This window comes from Monodelphis domestica, chromosome 2 (assembly GCF_027887165.1).
Source record: "Monodelphis domestica isolate mMonDom1 chromosome 2, mMonDom1.pri, whole genome shotgun sequence".
Taxonomy (NCBI): domain Eukaryota; kingdom Metazoa; phylum Chordata; class Mammalia; order Didelphimorphia; family Didelphidae; genus Monodelphis; species Monodelphis domestica.
In genome coordinates, this window is record NC_077228.1 from 319,986,919 (window position 1) to 320,004,246 (window position 17,328).

The 17,328-nt window shown below is 34.0% G+C and overlaps 1 protein-coding gene across 4 annotated transcripts in view; it reads left to right on the top strand.

Annotated features, from left to right (window-relative positions):
- Positions 1 to 17,328, top strand: part of COL19A1 (collagen type XIX alpha 1 chain) — a 453,356-nt gene that overhangs the window by 97,577 nt on the left and 338,451 nt on the right. For all 4 annotated transcript variants that reach the window (XM_056818442.1, XM_056818444.1, XM_056818443.1 and 1 more), the window contains 2 exons: positions 10,282 to 10,326; positions 14,637 to 14,681. In XM_056818442.1, coding sequence (XP_056674420.1) covers positions 10,282 to 10,326; positions 14,637 to 14,681 — 90 coding nt within the window. The remainder of the gene's footprint in view (positions 1 to 10,281; positions 10,327 to 14,636; positions 14,682 to 17,328) is intronic.

Consider the following 17,328-nt stretch of genomic DNA (forward strand, 5'->3'; position numbering starts at 1 on the left):
GGGCCATAATTTAGGAGGGACATTGATAAGATGGAGACTAGCTCTAGAATAGCAGCCGGCATAGGAAAGGGACTTAACTTCACACCATGTAAAGATCAGTTGAAAATATTGGGAGCATTTATCTTTGAGAAGACTCAGGGGAGCTGTGATGGATTTCTTCCAGGATTTGAAAGACTGTTTTGTAAAGGAGGAACTAGTCTTGTTCTGTCTATTATCAAAGGGTATAAAGAGGAAGAATAGTCAATGCTGCAAAGAGACAAATGGGCTTGATATTAGGAAAAATTGCTATCAATTAGGACTAACCCATAGTGATATGGACTGCCTCAGGGGGCAGTAGATTCTCCTTCACAGAAGGTCTTCAAGTTCAAGATGAATGATTATTTGTTGGTAATATTGTAAGACTGATTCTTTTTCAAGTATAGATCATATTAAATGGCTGCCATAGGGTCCTTTTAATTTTAAATTTCTCAGATTCTGTGAGTGGTTATATTTTCCACTACAAATTTTATCTTTGTTTTTCTAAAATGAAGTATACAGTAGAAGGAAGTGTGCATAATATTCCAAGTTATTTCTTATTTCTTCTTGGAGAAGTTATACCATTCCTTATCTTCCAAGCACAGATTTTCATGTCTCTTAAAAATTATTGAGGATCCCCAATAGCTTTTGATCATGTGGGTTATAGCTATCAATATTTACCATATTATAAATTAAAATGAATATATTTAAAATTTTTATTTATTAATTCATTAAAATAAGATTTAGAAATACCATATAACAGGGGAAACACAAAATTAATGAAAAGTAACTATATTTTCTAAAACAGATCCAAAATAATGAGAAAAATGGCATTTTTTAAAAAATTCCTTTGAAAATCTCTTTAAGGTAGATTCTCATATCTGCTTCTACATTCAATCTGTTGTGATATGTTGTTGTTGCCTTTTTCTGGTTGAAATATATGAAGAAAATCCAGCTTCATTCAGATACATAATTGGAAAAGGGAGCATATTTTAATAGCCTTTTCAAATAATTATGAATATTCTTCTTTGATACTATACCACAACTCCGACAAATGGTAGTTCCTTAAAGGTTAGATGCAAAGTAGAATTTGAAACCATTTCAATGAACTTTTTGTACTCTGTTACAGTAAAATATATTGCAATTTGAATGAATATTGCTCATGCATGATTTTGTTATATCATGCATTAGTCATTCAGAAAATATTGGCTTAGTGAATTAAGCATAGTTTCCAAATGTTGATAAGTTTCATTATACAATATCAAAAAATCCCATTCACAAATACCTTTAATCTCATCAGAACAGTCTTTAAGTATTGGGAAGCTATCAAGCTTTCACATAAAAAAAAAGCTGTCAAAATTTCCTAAATTCTAATTTCAAATACTGTCAGTTGATTTCCTTAATAGGAAAGACTCACTTTATTCTTTTTTGAGAAAATGTCTGCCAAATGCCCAAGTCCAAATAGCTATTGTTTATTTGTCATACTTGGTACTTTCAAATAAAAATGGTGTTCTGCGAGGGCAGGAGGAAGGGACCCAATCACACTAGTGCTTGTCCTCAAGAGATATTTTGGTATTTTATGCATAATTTCTACTTCTTCACAGAGAACATTGACAAAGTATGTACTCAAGGGTTGGAATTTAATAAAGTTAACAATTATATTATTTCATCAAGAAAGTTCTTAAGCAAAACTAACTTTTTTTTTTTTACTGTAAGTGTGTAGCAGCGAAGAAAAATAATAATTCCCAGTTCAGTTTGATGCCTGTGCCTTGATTCTCACTAAAGTATCAGCAAAACAAAACCATTGTTTTTATACAATGAGTGCAAAAGTCAGCACACTTCTTTCAGGAAAAAAGAGTTTCAAAAGTTATTCAACACATACACAAAGGCTGAGCAACCAGATATTGATTAAGGGAGGGAAATGGAGTAGTCATAAGCATATATGTGATTGAATGTGAATAACTAAATACTGGACATGTTGTAAGGGGGAGAAATGGTAGCAGCCAAGGAGGTGGGCTCTGGGAAGGTGGAAATAGGGGTGAGATTGAGCACAAAGAGGTTGAACAATTAAATATAGACAATAAAAGGAAAAAACTGGGTAGTTGTAAGGAGGCTGAGGATGAAGTCTGAAAGAAGGTGAGAATGATTTACCAAAAGGCATTTTGCAAGAAAGACAGAAAGGGGCTAAGCACAAAGTGGGGCAGGTAGATAGATGGGAGAGAGAAATGAATGAGACCTAGATAACTATGGGAAGTTGAAGATGAACCTCGAGAAAGTGATCTGGGTACAGGTGAAGGGATACCCATGGTGTATGGAGTGGTAAGAATGAGCACAGTACATGTAAATGCTTGGATTCCAACTCACCTTATTACCTTGAATTTATTTTGTTTATGTTTATATGTATACTTGTTATCTCTGTAAGCTTCTTGATTACAGGGCATTAATTTTTGCCACTGGATCCTGAGCACCTAGTGCACCAACTGCTGAACAGCACCTACACTCTTTTTGATGATTGAAAATTATTTTTGATAATTTGATATATGACTACAAAAATACTGCTATGAATATTCTGACATATGTGTGACATTTATGTCTTTGACCTCCTTAGAACATATACCTAACTAGAAGTGACATCCCTAGCTCATGGATAGTTAGTTTTTTAAAAGTATAGTTCCAAATTACCTTCCAGAATAGTTTGACCAATTCACACCTCTTCCAACAATAGTGCTGTACCTATTTTCCATAGTTTTTCCAATGTTGATTAGCCACAAGGTTCATTTGAAATGATCAATATCTTTCCTTTTTTAATATTATCTCTGTTTCCAAATGTAGCCCTTTCTTTTCACAATTCAAAGAGCCATTCCCTCTAAAGAAGAATGAGGACAAAAATGAAGGGGGTGGGAAGCAGTTTGGAAAACTGGTTCGCATTATCAATAGAGTGTGACAATAAATATCATGCTCCACAGCTATAGTTTTTTCCTTTGATACAAAAAGAGGGATTTTCCTCACTTTTTCTTTGGGGCCAGTCTTTGTTGTGGCAATGACACAGCATTATACTATTCAGTTTATGACACTGATCTTCCACTTTCCTTGTTGTCCTGTATAGTATTTTCCTAATATTGCATTTTGCATCAGTTTATATATCTTCTCAGGCTTCTCTGAATCCTTCATATTTCTAATTTTTTTTACAATACAGTAATATTTCAGGGTTTATTCAGGATAAGCAAGTAAGGGGCAATAAATAAATACACCATTTGAATTCAGCCTCCAGCACTTACTAGCTATATGACCCAGGGCAAGTCATTTACCTTCTGCTTGCCTTCATTTCCTCATTTATAAAATAAGGATAATAATAGGACCTACCTCCAAGGATTGTTGTAAAGATCAAATGAAATAATGATTGCAAAGAGCTTAGCTTAATACCTGACATATAGCAAATGCTATATAAATGTTAGTTATTATTAGTACTACATGTTAGTCGAGGAATTTTTTTTTGTGAAACTATTTTTCTCTCCCCCAATAATGCAAATTTGTTGAGAGCAGATACTTTTCTACTTTTGTCTTTGTGTTTCCAGGGTCTAGCACAGTGACTAGAACATAGTTCATGCTTTATAATTGTCTGGTTGATGAAAGGGAGTTGAATATCATTGACTTGACCTATGATGGTCTGGAATAACCCCAGTGAATGAACTCTCATGGGGAATTCTTAATGTATTTTTGGTGGAAATTAGGGATTGATAAGTGCTAATGTTCAGTCTTTTGTTCACTGAGAAGCTACTTTTTTTTGGAAGAAGTAGGTGACTGTTGGTTGACCAGAACATCCTTGGAAGGGAGTGAAGGAGCCCTGCTTTCACCCAGACTATTACTTACTCAACAACTTTGTTTAGAGGGAGCCCTATATCTGGAAGAAGAGAGATTAATGGGAATAAAAAAATAGCTGGAAAATTTTTACTGGGTAGCAAGAGCTAGGTCTGCATGCCTTAGTCCTTCCCCCATATCAATCTCACTTACCAAAGTAATAGTAATATAGGTTACTTTTTGACACTGTGCTGTATGAAATATTTATTGTTTTTATTTTGAATTGGATTTGTGTATCTGTATATATACTTCTACACCTACTTTGTGTTTGAAACAATGGCAATATCCTTCTGTGGTGAAACCACTTTACTTGCATGCTTACTATCCTCATTACATTCTACTTAAATGAATATTTCAAAAGTTATGTTCTGGTGAAAGATTGGGTTTGTATCTAGAAAGGAGTATAGTTCCCTTAAATAAAGGCAAACTTGTATAAGGGAACAGAAATAAATGAAACAGGATATCAAGGTGATTGGTGTAGCAACAATATACCATGCATTTTATTTCACAGTATAGTTGGTTGGTCTTGATTAAAAAAAGGAGAAAAAGCAGCTTTATGAAAGTCAGTAGAGTAACTGAAACACTTGGGGGATGTGGAGAGTAGAAAGAGAATCAGTAATATCTGAAACATGCCACCATATAACTAATATCTCTTTTTTGGTTACTATTTGATGAGATCTGTGAATAAGAAAAAGACCCAAGCTTTCTTTTCTTCCTTATAATTTCTCATTTTCCATATAAGTCAGAGAATGAGCAGCATTTATTTGGTAGAGGGAAGGGAAAGAGGGTTGAGAGAGCAAACCAATCATATACAACTTTTTAGTTATAAGCAGGCCATTTGATTTCTCTTATTTGAGAGAACACAAGGATTTTTGGCACCAAACTGGTTTGAAGCTTCAGAGTTCCCTAAGAATGCTTTGGAATTGATGTGTAAAGTTTAAGACTATGGTGAATGAAGTCTTAACCTTTAAATAAAACTCAACTTAAGGTAAGCAGTACTTGATAGTAGTTAAGGATTAGTAACTAATCTTGGGAACCCTTTTTGTCTACCATATTATATTTAGGTGTTAAAAAAAACTAACATTTTTCCTTAGAAAATCAACTTTATTATTTTGTGTTTTTTTTTAAACCCTTACCTTCCATCTTAGAATCAATACTGGGTTTTGGTTCCAAGGCAAAAGAGCAGGAAGGACTAGGCAATGGGGGTTAAGTGATTTGTGCAGGGTCACATTGCTAGGAAGTGTCAAAGGCCAGATTTGGATCAAGGCATCCCATCTCTATGCCTAGCTCTCACTCCACTAACCTCCCCCCCTCAGCTGCTCTCTTTTGTATTTTTATATATTAAAACATTTTCTTGTAAAAAAGAATAGAAAATTTGTAATTTTTTTTCACAATTGCAAAGTTCAAAATTATTTTTCTTTATCAGCAAAATATCTTTAGGAAGCCTATCCCATTGAACCCTAGGTTGCTGTAAAGCAACATTTCATAACAGCTTACCCTAATTATAGGTAAAATAGCTAGGAGGAGACCAGATCTTGAATATTTAAACTTTTGTTATTAGTATGGTAAGGAGAAAAACTCAGTGGAACCTTGGGAAAGCAGAGAACTGTGTTGCTCTGCTATTTCAGCATGTGGTGTTTAGTCAGAATATCTGAGAAGTAAAGATTTTTATTAATGTTGGTAGAGATATAACTGGTCCCAATACTGTTGCTTTGGGGCTTTTATGTTTTGTTTTCTTTTGATATTTTTTTGTTGTTGTTTACCCAGTTGGGATTTTCTTAGTAAAGATCTTGCAATGGTTACCATTTCCTTCTCCAGTTCATTTTAAAGATGAGGAACTAAGGCAAATAGCTTTAAGTGATTTGCTCAAGGTCACATAGGTAGCAAGTATCTGAGGATTTGAACTCAGATCCACCTGACTCCAGGACCAGTACGCTGTTCACTTTGCTACCTAACTACTTTTGGCTAGAATTGCTTTATTGATATAGATAAAAATAATCTAAATAAGTTTTTGGTTAGTAGGAATGGGCACAGGCTAAGATTTGTGTCTGTGCTTCCTTGTTTCTGTCTCTTATTTCTGGGAAATCTTGTGTATGCCTGAAAAAGGTGAATCTGGATAAAATGGTAATCTGGGCTGCATGCCTATGAAAGTGATTGATCTGAGATCCTGCCTTCACTTTTTAGAGAGCCCCAGACGTTGAACCTGTAAACTGACACACTGTCTCTAGAAACTTTTCATGAGTTAAGTGAAGCAAAATTTGGCCCATAAGAATAATCACTGGAGTTATTACTATATCCTTGGAACTTGGATTTGTGTTTGTTAGACAATCTCTAGTCAGAAAATTCCAAAAAAAGGAAAGCAAAAGTTTGAATTTGTAATAAGCATAAATGTGCCACTAGAAAGACAAATGCTAAGAAATTTGAATTCTAGAACCTAATCTTCTACTTGCTTGCTATATGACTTTGGAAGTCATTTTACCTGTTTTGGCCTCAGTTTCCTTACAAGTACACTAAAAGAAATAAATTGGATGTTGCCCAAGCTGTTTTCTAGCATCCTTATTCTGTGATTATGGAAAGCAGAATGTTCCTCACTAACATATTTATGACAGCATTTCAGAGACTCAGTACATGACAGAATATTATTCAAGATCCACAGTATGCACAGAACTATTCTAAGTAGGTGCCAGAAAACACAAAATGAAATGCCACATTTACTAGATTATCTAAGATGAGACCTGTGTAGCCATAGACTGATTGTAAGGCAAGTGGGTGTTAGTACTTAGGATACATGGTGCCCATGTAATGAGCAAATATGAAAAAAATGACACTAGTATAATGATATTTGTCATAATATTTTTTAAAGTATTTTTGGCACTGGATCAGTTTACATCATTGGGTTACATAGCATATCTTGTCATTGTGTGCAACTTGTAACATGATATAAAACACTAAATTGACCAACCGATTAAAGTAATGGACATACTTAAGCAATGAGTAAGAGAAGCTCCATTTCCATGGGAATGTTTCCTGGCACCAGATACTTTAAGTGTTCTTATAACCATCGAGCCAGAAAATACAAGTTTCTGATAGACCTAAAAAGACCTGAAAACCAGCATTAAATTCCTTTTTGTCAGCCTAAGATTATAGCCATAGCTTTATAATGATAGTGCATAGATAAGGATTATATTTTACTTTTTCTTCAAGACTTCATTATAATAAGGGAATATACTTATCAGTGAAAGGCAAGTTCTATTCATTCTCAATTTATATTGTAGTGTAGTGATTGAGGAAAGCACCTTTGTTTACCTTTTTTGTCATTCCTCTGTATGCAGTGTCCAACACTGTACCTGGCACATAGTAGGTACCTAGTAAGTGGATTGATTGAGTGATAAGCCAATAGAAATATTTAAAACTATTGAAACCCCTTTTTATCTGTGTATATTTTATCTATCCCCTAGTAGAATTGTAAAATCCTTGAGAAAAGGAACCTTTCTCTCTTTGTATCCCCAGCACCTACTATGGGTGCTGAGAATATATATAGTATGTGGTAGATGCCTAATAGATATTTGTTGAATTGGACTGGGTTGGAGATCAAGAAGCCAAGATAAATAATAATTATTGCTATAAATCTACAGCTTAATTAACTGAAAATGTTCTGTTATTTTCAAATAGCAGCATATTATAGTGGCTGGAGAAGTGATCTTGATGTCAGAAAGCTGTGGGTCCATGTTTTGCTTCTGGCACATACTGACTAACTTTGGGCAACTAACTTCCCACGGCTTTAGGCACCTACGACTATAATTACAGAAGAAGGATTTATCTGCATTGGTAAAGAATGTTTCTTCACTGAGAGTTCCCTATTCTAATAAAATCGTTGGTCTAGTTCTTTTGCAAGTTTGTAAATGATGTCTTGTCAGGGATGAGTGAATTTCAGTAAAATGGAGATTAAGAAGTGTCTGCTAAATACTGTTTGCACAAGGCAAGAAAGAGTTAGAGTTTTTTAGTTTTTTTTTTTCTATTTAGATTTTCCAAAAATTATTTATACTTCATTTTGTTGTTGAGTATTTTCAGTTGAATTTAGCTCTTTCTCACCCCATTTTTGACCCCATTTGACAAAGATACTAGAGTGGCTTGCCATTTCTTTCTCTAGCTTATTTTACATATGAGGATACTGAGGCAAACAGGATTGAGTGACTTACCCAGGATCACACAGCTAGTTTGGGAGGTCAGACTTTAATTCAGGCCTGGTACTCTATCCACTACAATCACCCCACTGCCTTTATACTTGACAAGGTACGTTTAATATGATATTTCTGAAATTAAAGGCAGAGGACCATCAGCAGGCATAAGGCCCTTATTTTCTTCAAAACACAAATGTACTTTATTAACCATATTTAGGTCAAGTTTCATTGCCTCAAAGGAGAGGGTCAAACAGTGTTTCAGAAGTTTGAGTAGTATCTGAAGAAGAAATTAGGGGTTTTTCACAGATTCTCCTCCAAAACCTTACACCTCACTTTTAATGTCCTAATGCTTTTGATCATTAAAATGTGTCTTCTTTTTTGCCTTTTGTGAGGGACTTTTAAAAAATTGATTCCTTTTGATTTTGTAACACTTATTTCTGAATGTCTCTTCTCAGGCCTTTGACCAAGGAACTCTGCCTTGTAACAAAAAATTAAAAAGAAGGGAAAAAATACTCAAAACCACCTAGAATATTAACAATCTGACAATTGGTTCACAGTTTCTCACCTCTTCATTGAAGGAAAGGAGGTGTATTTTCTCAATCCTTATTTGGGACCAAGCTTAATCTACAAAAATCAAACAAATTTCACCTTTGTTTTATTGTTAAATTATTATAGTCCCATACATTATTTTCCTGGTTCTGCTTATTTCACTCTGTATCTATTCATAGAAACCTTCCTTATTTTTTTTCTGATTTCATCATATTTGTTATACTTTAGGGCACAGTAACACTTCACTAGATTAATTTAACACAACCATCTACCAGTCAGTATGTTTCTCAGTTTTCATAGGGCACAGAATGTTGCAATGAATATGTTGGTGTATAGGGGATTTTTGTTTTTGTTTTTGTTTTTGTCTTCCTTGGGGCATTTGCCAAGCATTTAGGCTTTTGTGTCAAAGGGAATGTACATCTCATACCTCATATGTATAATTTCAAAGTACTTTTCTGAATTCTTGGACCAATTAACAGATCCACCAATAGTGTATTAATGTTCTAGTCTTTCCATTTTGAAAATTTTTACCTTTTGTATTCTTTTTCCATTTACTGGGTAAGAAATAAAGCCTCAAGGTTGTTTTGGAGCAATATTTCATATTAATGTTAACAGTTTACTGCTTATTTGAAAGATTGTAATTATTCTTGCATATGCTTTGTCCAATTATGCATTAAGAAAAATTACTCATAGTGATATACATGTATATATGAATATATACATGCATCTGCAATTGTGTTAATTTCCTATATATGTTAAGTATCAGACCCTTATTAGAGGTATTTGATGCAAAGATTTTTTTCCCATTCAAATTATTTGCCATCTCATCCTCGCTATTTTGTTAGTGGAATATTTTTTAAATTTCATGTAATTTAAAATATTTTATTTTTTGTTCTCCTCTCTGTCCCATGTCTGGTGAAGAATCTTCTCTCAATATCTATAGTTATATAAAAGGATTCCATCTTTTTCCCTCTAACTATTTAACAATGTGATCATTTATTTTTTAAAAATTTTATTTAATTAGATGATTTAGAATATTTTCCCATGGTTACAAGACTCATGTTCTTTCCCTCCCCTCCCCCCCAACCCCTTCCCATATCTGATGCACAATTCCACTGGGTTTAACATGTGTTATTTAATGATGTGATCATTTATACTGTTTCAACTTTGAACTTATTACAATATATAATGTAAATTATTCTTTAAATACTTCCCTTCTCCTTATTTTTGCTTTCTACTTTTCCCCGAAGTTCCTGTGAAATAGAGAATTCTTCCCAAGTAATGTATGTTCTCTAATTCATCAATCATTAGGTTACTGATTCCAGTTATTTATGCTATTTGCTTATCTAGTATACTCCACTGATTAACTTTTAAAAAATTTTTCTAACTACTAATTGGTTTTAATGATTACTGCTTTTAATATCATTTGAAGTCTAGAAGTTAGCTCTTCTCTTTTAATTCCTATCTTTTTACATTATTTCCCTTGAGTGTCTAGATATTTTATTCTTCTGAGTGAATTTTCTTGTCATTTTGTTTATCTCTAAAATGATATTTTGATTGACAGCACCAAATGTATATTTTAAGTAGCATGCTCATTTTTATTATATTGATGTGACCCAACCATGAGCAACAAATTTAATGTTAATCTTTTGTGACATATTGTATGGCTGTTTTTCAGGGTCAAGATGGTTTACTTGGTGCCCCCGGACCACCTGGCCAAAAGGTAAAAATAATTTTTTAATATTCTATTTCTTTTTTTAGACATTTTCACCATTTAAAATTAGAACAAGGTTATTTTGAACTGTATTTAACACAATGCAATATCTTCAAGAGCCCCTATAGAAAGCCCCAAACTTTCATATCTTCTCTCCCAATAGACTTGTGTTGAAAGGATTCACTCTCAAAAGGACATGCCCTAGACATTTCTCCCATCAGTGATTTTTAATAACACTCCTTTTTGTAGAACACCATAATGGTACAGTTCATTGTCCCAGTGGGATACATTTATCAGCTTTAGAACTGCTCTATATTGTTAACGAACCCAGAAGTCCAACAGCCAGAGACTTAAATTCAAGCAGGAATTTAACATTTTCCTGACCATTTTCTTATATTGGATCATCTGAGACCAGCTTCCATTTTGAGAATTTGTATCAGAACAAACTCAGTACAAAGTTTTCAATTGAATAAACTACTTTGAAAACCCTCAAAAAAGATGTGGAAAATGAACTCCTTGAACATTCTCCTGAATTAAGAGATTTCTAATCTTTAATGAATAAATGATGGAAAAAGGGGTTATTAACCATTTAGTATGTATAAAGTACTCTTAAGTATTAGGGAAACAAATAGAAAAGAAAGATAAACTGTATTCTCAAGAAGCCTACATTCTAAAAGGAGACACCAGACAAATGGTTACCAATTATCAGCTTTAAGTTAGATGGAGAGGTTTTGTGATTCTTAGGGTACAGTAGCAAAACAGATGATAATACCTCTTCTAGAAGTGAAACACCTTTTCCTTAATGTCATTTCCAATGATAAAATAACCTATTGGTCTGTAATGTTGAACTATCTGACAGCATCTAGGTCTCCGATGGTAAGATCTTTTTTTTTTTTTCTGGGTCTTTAGTAGCTATGACTATAACTATGAAAAAGCAATAGCCAGGCTGACTGCATCTCCATGGGGGTAAAGGAGGGTTATAGCAGTGATTGTGTAACTGAAAATTATTATACATATATTATTTTATGAGAACCTATGTCTTTTAAGCAGATTTAGCTATTTCCCAAAGAGATGACTTGTGTTTTGGGGAGAAGACGCATGATTATAGTTGATCTGAGTACCTCTGTGAGGGTTTTATTTGGTAGCTAAGGAAAAAATATAGCTAAGGTGCTTCTTGTTGTATTAGCTGTCATACCATTGCACAATCTACACCTCCACGGAGGAGAATGTTGTTGATGAAGTTGAAGTGTCCACGGCAGCTAAGGGCACAGTTTCTGGGATCCAGATAAGTTCCACAGGTCTATTAAGTAATGTCAGAAGTGTTGTAATTCTCATTTTTAAAAACCCTTATATATTTCTTGTTATGCTTTTTTTTCAAACTTCTGTCTTTAGACATGACAATATGATGAAGACAGAAATGACAAAAGTAGAACGGGATGACTGAATTTCTTTACAATGTTTCTTGACGAAATCATTCATTGATACAGTATGTGCTACAGCTGGGAGTCAAATTCCAAGCCAAGGGATATGTAGATTTATCTTCTGGGAAATAACTTTGGACTTTCCAGCAGCTGTTTGTGGTGGCTACATTATGTTGACTGGGGTGGCTGATGTGCTGGAGGCATTAAGTAGCTTAGTTGTCAGCTTGCCTTAAGTGGTGAGGTTAAAGTTTGTATTTGAGGAATAAAAAGTAGACTTCTGTTTTCTGAAGCAAAATAAGTTCAACCTTCACCCAATTTCTTGCTGTGTGTAGTTCGAAAGGGCAAATCTAACAGAGAGATCATTTTGTAATGTATTTCATGTCTGTCTTGTAATTTTCATGACATCACATAACCTCTTCTTAAAGATGTAGGGAAAAAAGTGGAAATGAAGATCTCCCTTCTCTTCGCCAATTTGTTATTTCATTCATCATTTATTGACTGTATAGTCTGTGTTTTAGCTCTGTACCTCTTCTTTGAAGCTACCCATGTTGTTCAGGAGCTTGTGATCTAATAGGGTAAAGAATAGACACATATAAATATCTTGTAGGATTACAGAAGGGTTGTTATGCTCAGGGGTTTCAAGTATATATGATACAGCCCTTGATGGGCTACCATCTTGTCTCAACAAGGTGCACATCCTTCATCAAAGAGCCAGACTAGCAATATCAATAAGAGAAGAAAAAGAAATGAAAGGAATTAGAACAGGCAATGAAGAAACAAAATTATCACTCTTTGATATAATTAGAGAATCTTAGAGAATCAACTAAAATATTACTTGAAATAATTAACAACTATAGCAAAGTTTTAGGATATAAAATAAACCCACATAAGTCAGAAGCATTTCTACTTATTATTAACAAACGTTCAGCAGCAGGATATAGAAAAAGAAATTCCATTTAAATTTACAGTAGATAATATAAAATACATGGGAGTTTATATTCTAAAACAAACCCAGCAACTGTATGAACTTAATTACAAAACACTTTGCACTCAGATAAAGTCAGATGTGAACAATGGGGAAATATTAATTGCTCATAGGTAGGCCAAGCAAATGTGATAAAATTAACAATTTTCCCTAACCTAATCTACTTATTCAGTGCCATACCACTCAAAATTATTGCCCATTATATGGCCAAAACTTGTTTTATAGAGCTCAAAAAAAAATAACACCAAAAATTCATCTGGAATAACTAAGGCTATTAAGGAAATCAGCAAAAAAAATATGAAGGAAGATGGCCTAGGAATATTAGGTCTCAAGCTGTATTACAAAGCAGTAATTATCAAAATAAGAATTAGATTGTTGGATCAGTGGAAAAGTTTAGGTACACAAAACTTAGTAATAAATGACCATAGTAATTAGTGTTTGACAAATCAAAAGATCCAATGTTTTAGAACAAGATTCCCTGATTGACAAAAACTGTTGGGAAAATTGGAAAATGGTATGGTAGAGAGTTGATTTAGATCAACATCTCACACTATACACCAAGATAAGATCAACATGGGTAAATGATCTAAATATAAAAAAACTCATACTATCAGCAAATTAGAGGAGCATAGAATAGTCTACTTGTCAGATCTATGGATAAGGGAAGAATTTAGGACCAAACAAGAGATAGAGATCATTATAAAATGATAAATGGATAATTTTGATTATATTAAATTGAAAAAGTTTTGTCAAAAAATAATTAAGATTAGAATGAAAGCAGAAATCAGGGGGAAAGGATGAATATATAGAGAACTAAGTTAAATTTATAAAAATTAAAAGTCATTCTCCAATTGATAAATGATCAAAGGATATGAACAGGCAGTTTTTAGATGAAGAAATCAAAGCCATCTATAGTCATATGGAAAAATACTCTGAATTACTCTTGATTAGAGAAATGCTCATTAGATCAACTCTGAGTTACCACTTCACACTTAGAAGGTTGACTAATGAAACAAAAGGAAAATGATAAAGGTAGGTGGGGATGTGGGAAAATTGGGACACTAATACACTATTGGTGGAGTTGTGATCTGATCCAAACTAAGCTCAGAGGACTATAAAACTATGTATTCCTTTTGATCCATCAATACCATTACTAGGTCTATATCCCAAAGATTTTTTTTTATAAAAACCCTTACTTTCTGTCTTGATTCCAAGGCTTAAGAGTGGTAAGGGTTAGGCAATGGGGGTTAAGTGACTTGCCCAGGGTCACACAGCTGGGAAGTATCTGAGGCCAGACTTGAATCTAGGACTTCCTGTCTCTGGGCCTGGCTCTCAATCCACTGAGCTACCCAGCTGCCCCCCAAAGATATTTTTTAAAAGAAAAATAACCTGAGTGAATGGAAAGAGAGAGAGAGAGAGAGAGAGAGAGAGAGAGAGAGAGAGAGAGAGAGAGAGAGAGAGAGAGAGAGAGAGAGAGAGAGAGAGAGAATATAGGTATATTTCATCCTCCACTAAAATCACTCATGATTCTGTGTTTTATAATGATGTGCAGGCAACCTTGAGTTTTTGAAGGCTATATGTTTTTGAAGGTTATATGCCAAGAGAGTATCAATTCTGCCATGTCCTACAAGGCTGGAAAACCTGGTAATACAGGTCCAAGGATATGTTGTTAGTCTCATTTGAGGATGAGGCTGGACAAGAATAAGCTCATCATCCAAACTTGGCCACCAGGTGATTAATATTTTTGGCTGCAGCACTTCATGAATATCTACTAAGGTTCAGGAGGGTTCCTGTAGATCGTCGAAAGAAGCTTCCACATCCATGAAACGTTGCTATCTGTCAAATTGGATTGAATAGAACTTTTTCAAGTATTAAGACAGTATTGTTATATGTGTTACATTTCTTTGCAACAGGGAGAACATGGCTTTGAAGGAAGAAAAGGAGAAGTTGGTGAGAAGGTAAGGATTTAAAAAAAGAAACTTTTAAATAACTTTTTAATAAGCATTTGTTTAGTTTATAGGTTACTTTTTCTTTTTGTGCTTTTCATTATAAAACTGTTTGATTGTTAATGACAAAATTAAAAAATAATTTAATATTATTAATACTATATTATAACTAATAATATAATTATATTATATACTATTATACTACTAACAAAATGTTATTCCAATTAAGTTAGATCAATTCAGATCTTAAAAGATCATAGCAGATCTTTGTAGTCTTGATTTAAATGGTATTCTGTACTTGTTCAAAAATATGCTAAATATTATGATTGATTCATTCTCTATAAACTGTCATTGATACAAGTTACCTCTCTCATACACTGCATATTTCTTTTATGCACATAGTTGTTTGCATGTTGTCTTCTCCATTAGATTGGGACCTCCTTGAGGGTAGGTAGCACCCATGTTTTTGTCTTTCTCTGCATCTCTAAAGCTTTTAGCATAGTGCTTGACACATTTTTATTGTTCAGTTATTCCATCATATCCAACTCATCATCACCCCATGTATCATGGCATACTAATACTGTTAATATTTTTTTTGGCAAAGATACCAGAGTGCTCTGCAATTTCCTTCTTCAGAGGATTAAGGCAAACAGAGGTTAAATGACTTGCCCAGGGCCACACATCTTGTGTCTGAGACCAAACTTAAAACTCAGGTCTTCCTGTCTCATGACTTCATGACTCCACATCTAGTGCACTATCCATGGAATCACCTAACTGCCTCCATTAATCACAAAGTAAATGCTCAATACTGTTGTTGATGATGACAATGATTACCAAAGCACATGTCTTTGGGTCTCTTCAGAATGAACTCTCGTGGTTCAAGGAACAGATATAAATTCTCCTGTTTAAAGGGCACTTAAAGTCTTTCATAACCTGATTCCAATCTACTTCATGGGTTTATATATGACTATATGTAAGCATTCTATAATTTAACTGAACTGGCTTTCTTGATGGTCCTTACATACATCATTCCATTTTCCTTTGTGGCTTTTCTTAGACTGGAACTCATGCCTGGAATACATAATTTCTTCATCTGTGCTCCTTAGATACTTTCAGTTGAATTCCCATGTCAACTCATACATAAATCCTCTCCTGATCCTCCCAGATGCTAGTGCTTTTCTTGTCAAACTGCCTGGGATTTCTTTTGTATGTATTTCTTTTCATCCTTCTCTTCTCTCCTAGAATCATTACCACGTATTTGTTTTAAGGTGGAAGAGTGGTAAGAGCTGGGCAATAGGGATTAAGTGACTTGCCCAGGGTCACACAATTAGGAAATATCTGAGGTCAGATTTGAACAGGACCTCTAGTCTCTTGGTCTGCCTCTCAATCCACTGAGTCATATAGCAACCCCCTTGTATGTACTTATATGTATATATATTTTCTCCATTGATTGACTTAAGTCCCTCAAAGATGGGATTATTTTATTTTTCTTTGTATCCCTAGCCTCTAGTAGAATGAGTGCTAGTTGATTCAGTACTCATGACAATGTATTTACTAACAGTGATGGCTTCATATAACAATATATATATATATATATGTATATATATATATAATGTCATCAGACACAGTTCATTCTTATGGTAGTTATTGTGAATTTATTGATCATTTACTGTTAAAATCAGTGACTTGACTATTGCACTGGTGGTAAGGGTTAGTCAGTTGGGATTAAGTGACCAACCCAGGGACATACAGCTAAGAGGTATCTGAGGCTAGATTTGAAACCAGGACTTCCCTTCGCTGAGTCTGGTTCTCTATCCACTGAGCTACATAGCTGTCCCCCACAGTATTTATTATTAATTAGCAAATCACACTTAGACACTGCCTTAAAGTTTATTGATTTCCCAGCCATAATTTCATGGGTAACCAGTGTAAATATACTATTAACTCTATTTTATATGTGTGAAAACTGAGGCTTGCCCACAACAAATAAGTGTGAGACTAAATTCTAATCTAGACCTCCAGACTCTAAAATTTGTGCACTTCCATTATGTGTCATGCTGACTCTGTATACTTAAATTTCTTGGTCTCCATTAGCAATTTTCTTCCCCAGTGGCTCTTATATGTAATGTCTGAACATGTATTATAATTACAAGGTAAGCAACTTATGTTTTGTAAGCTCCATGGTAATTACTTTTAGATTTATTAAGTGCAGCAAACATCTGTAAGAAATTGTGATAGCTGCATAATTTATGAGCACTCCATTAAATGATGCCTGTTTTAAATGAGCTACTTTTTAAAAAATGGGTCACTTTACTGAGGGAGCCTTATAATATTTCTACACCAGAACTCCATTGATTCCAAGCACAAAATTTAAGTAAAAGCTTTGCCTTCTTATATTTCTGATTTATCAACGTGTTTTCCCTGTATTTAAAAGCATCAGAATAAATAAAAAGAATTGACAGAGACTCAGTAATTTAAAGAGGCACCAAATTATTAAACCCATGTCTTGGAAGCTATTTTATGTTTTATGTGCACATTTGATTTCAGGAAGTAATAGCCTACTTATGGGCAAAACAAAACAAGGTGTTTTTAGTTTCCAGAACTCCATCCAGGTTCTCCATATCTATTATTGGGTAGGATAAATGGCAATGCAATTGGT